General features: G+C 43.8%; 1 protein-coding gene across 1 annotated transcript; it reads left to right on the forward strand.

The window, feature by feature from the left end:
• Positions 1 to 1095: 1095 nt before the first annotated feature.
• P2RY10 (P2Y receptor family member 10) lies at positions 1096 to 2139 on the forward strand (the record flags this gene model as incomplete). The annotated part of the gene is made up of 1 exon (XM_044682806.1): positions 1096 to 2139. A coding segment is annotated over one exon (1044 nt), but the record flags the coding sequence as incomplete, so codon positions are not given.
• Positions 2140 to 3454: the final 1315 nt, after the last annotated feature.

Raw genomic sequence — 3454 nt, forward strand, 5'->3', positions numbered from 1 at the left:
TTGGACTAATTATTTAAAGGGGTGGTCACCGTAGAATTGAACAAATATCAATTCTAAAATGATTTTTAGTAATTTATTTATAAAATATAGGAGAGAGTGAAAGTAGAGAAGTGAGAAGAGGGTAGAGTAAGAGATCTAGCTTAACGAGCTAGACTATGTGCTCAGTCCCTGGCTTTATTCCAGCAGAGCTCCAAAGGCCCCAGCCTGAGAGCCTAAAAGTTAATTAACAAGGGTTTTAGCCACAAGGACTCCTCCCAATCAAGGGGACCTCCAGAGGCTAGTACCTCCAGGGAAGCTAAGGGAGTCAGCCTTTTTCACTCACCACGTGTAGTTCTAAGGGAGAGATTTAAGAACAGTCTCACCAAGTCCAAGGTCCCAGTCAGAGCTCCTCAAGGTCCAGTTCCAGGCTGAAGAGAAGAACAGAACACCCACTTGAGCTCCAGCTCCAGAAACTGAACAAGAACTCTCTACAGGAAGTTGTCACTCCCTTTTAAAGGCGCTTCTTTTGCATCACTTCCTGTGCCTTCTACTTAGTTTACTTGTCCGCTTAGTTTACTTGTCCAATCACAACACACGCATTGCTTAGGACAGACCAGGGGGCAGTTGATCAATTCTGATTCCTCACCCACTTTCGCATACTTGGTTTACAGACTTCCCCACTTGTGGATTAAGTGGTGGTGTTTACACCTTTGGTGATTAAATCTAAAAATGGGCAGGGTAAATTTAATCTCATTATCAAATCACCCACTATTGTACAGTGGGTCACAGACCTCCCCCACTTAAGGATTAAGTGGGGTGTGTACACTTTTGGTGATTAAATCTAAAAATGGGCAGGGAAAAGTTAATCCCTTCTTCATAGTATCCTCTTGGAGCTTGAGACCCTATTTGTATGATGGAGATAATGATACTTGTACTTTCTTCTATCTCATGAGTTTGTTGCCAGGAAAGTATATTGTGAACCTCAGTGTGCTTGAGAAGGCAGTTATTTACAGCATTTGTACCCCTGCCTGTGTGTATACATTGGACTGATGTTGCCTTCCCCTTGTTTTCTGCAGCCTTTCTTTTTCTCATGCGTTCTTTTAAAAAGGAACGTAAATATTCAAGATGGAAGGGAATAGTACAGAAGTAAAATGTAATGATCTTCACCTGCCATTTCAGTATCCCCTTTATGCGATCACATATATTGTGATCTTTATTCCTGGCCTTCTGGCCAATGGTGCTGGCATCTGGGTCTTGTGCCGCTACATCAACAAGAAGAACAAGGCCATCATCTTCATGATCAACCTGGCCATTGCTGACTTTGCCCATGTTCTGTCACTGCCATTGCGGATCTATTACTACATCAGACACCAGTGGCCCTTCCCAAGGTCCCTATGCCTTCTCTGTTTTTACCTGAAATATCTCAACATGTACGCGAGTATCTGTTTCCTGACATGCATTAGTCTTCAGCGGTGCTATTTCCTCCTTAAGCCCTTCAAGGCCCGTGACTGGAAGCGCAGGTACGATGTGGCCATCAGCGCTATCATCTGGGTCACTGTCGGGGCTGCCTGCTTGCCTCTGCCTGTCATGAGAAGTGCCAGCCTGGCCAACAACTCCAGTGAGATCTGCTTTGCTGATCTTGCAGTCCAGCACACCAGCATGACTACTTCCATTGCCATGATCACCGTAGCCGAACTGGGAGGGTTTGTGATCCCTATTGGCGTCATCACCTTTTGCACTTGGAAGATGATGAAATCTTTACAAGACTACCAAACGCCTCCCCACAACAACGAGAAAGATAAAGCCTTTCGGATGGTCCTGATATGTGCCATGGTCTTCTTCATTTGTTTCACCCCATACCATATCAACTTCCCGATATTCATGATGCTAAAGCAAGACCTCTTTTCCAGCTGCCACTTTATGAAGATCATTCTGTGTTTCCACATCATTTCTTTGTGCATCGCTAGTATGAATTGTTGCCTCGACCCCCTGCTGTATTATTTTATGACGGCTGAGTTTCGGGATCAGTTGTCTCGCCGCGGCTTTGTGAACATCCTGTCTCGTTTCACATCCAAGCACAAGAACTTTGGCTTTAATCGCAGGCAAGATGAGCTTCAAACCATCACGTTTGAGCTCCTGGGTGACTTCAAGTCATTTTAACCCTATTCTGAGTGAGCAAAATATGTCCAATTTTGGACTTTGAAGAAGACTGATTCAAAGAGACAGTGTCGCTCTTGGTTTCTTATAAAAATATCATTAAAGCAAAATCAAAACATTCATTTGTGTTCATGGAAATGCTTATTGATCCAGGGAGGGAGAAAGTTTCTTTAATCCATGTTGTATATGGTTGCCAGATAGCTTATAGAGGTATCAACCCCTACTCAAAACGGTTGATGGTTCCCCATTATCTAATGAATAAATCAAAACTCCTTAGCCTAATGTTAAGGGGCCTTCATGATTTGGCCCCAAAGCTACTTTTTTCAGCTGGGTCTCCCACCAGTCTCTTTCACACACTTGCTGCTTTGGCCAAACTGTCCACACTCCACTCCTTCTCCCCCACCTCTGTGTCTTTCCTCATGCCATTCTCTCAATGTGGAGTTCCTCCTTTTCAAAAACCTGCCCCATGTTTTAAGAGCTAGCTCTCACGCCGTCAACTTCATAAAGTCGGTCCTGCATGATCGTTCTAATCAGAATTCTTCTCACCTTTTTCTGAACCCCAATAATACTTGATGCTTTGCTGTTCCATTTGTCACTTTCTACCTTGTGCCATAGCTATTCGTATGGACAGTGGGGCCCCAGAGTCACAGGGAATATATTCCAAGGCCTATGGCAGATGGCTAAAACTGTGGATGTGAGAAAATACCTGCTGACCCCATTTATGTATGTTATCTCTCTGCTCTGCTCTTGCCCCTCAGCTCTGTGCTCCATAGCCTCCCACCACTACCAAAAAAACCCTTAAAAAATGAAAGTAGAAGCAAAATAGAACATGCTAGGGTAGACTACTGCCACAGGCAGACTTCTGGGGCTTCGGCACTTGGAGTTGACCCTGGATAACTGAAACCGCAGATAAGGGGGCCTGCCTGTAATTCTTTTTTTTATTTTTTAGAAAACTTTTCCATGGTTACATGATTCATGTTCTCACTCTCCCCTCCACCACCCCTAACCCTCCTCCCCCCATAGCCGATGCACATTTCCACTGGTTTTAACATGTCTGACTGTAATTCTTGTGTCAGAGCTTTCCTCTTGACACAGATAGCCCAGGTACACTCTGGTTCATTGTTCCACTGAGATACATTGAGACCTTTAGCATTTAGCAACCCCCTGCCCCATTTTAGTGACTGTCATCATCATTTCCCCTTACAAGCATATGGGTTCACAAGGCCTAAAGTATAAACAAGTTTACTTACAAGTTAAGGGAAAAAGAACTAACATATCAGAACTTGGAGAAAATAATAATAACCAAATGTGAGCAATT

This window comes from Gracilinanus agilis, chromosome X (genome assembly GCF_016433145.1).
Source record: "Gracilinanus agilis isolate LMUSP501 chromosome X, AgileGrace, whole genome shotgun sequence".
NCBI lineage: Eukaryota > Metazoa > Chordata > Mammalia > Didelphimorphia > Didelphidae > Gracilinanus > Gracilinanus agilis.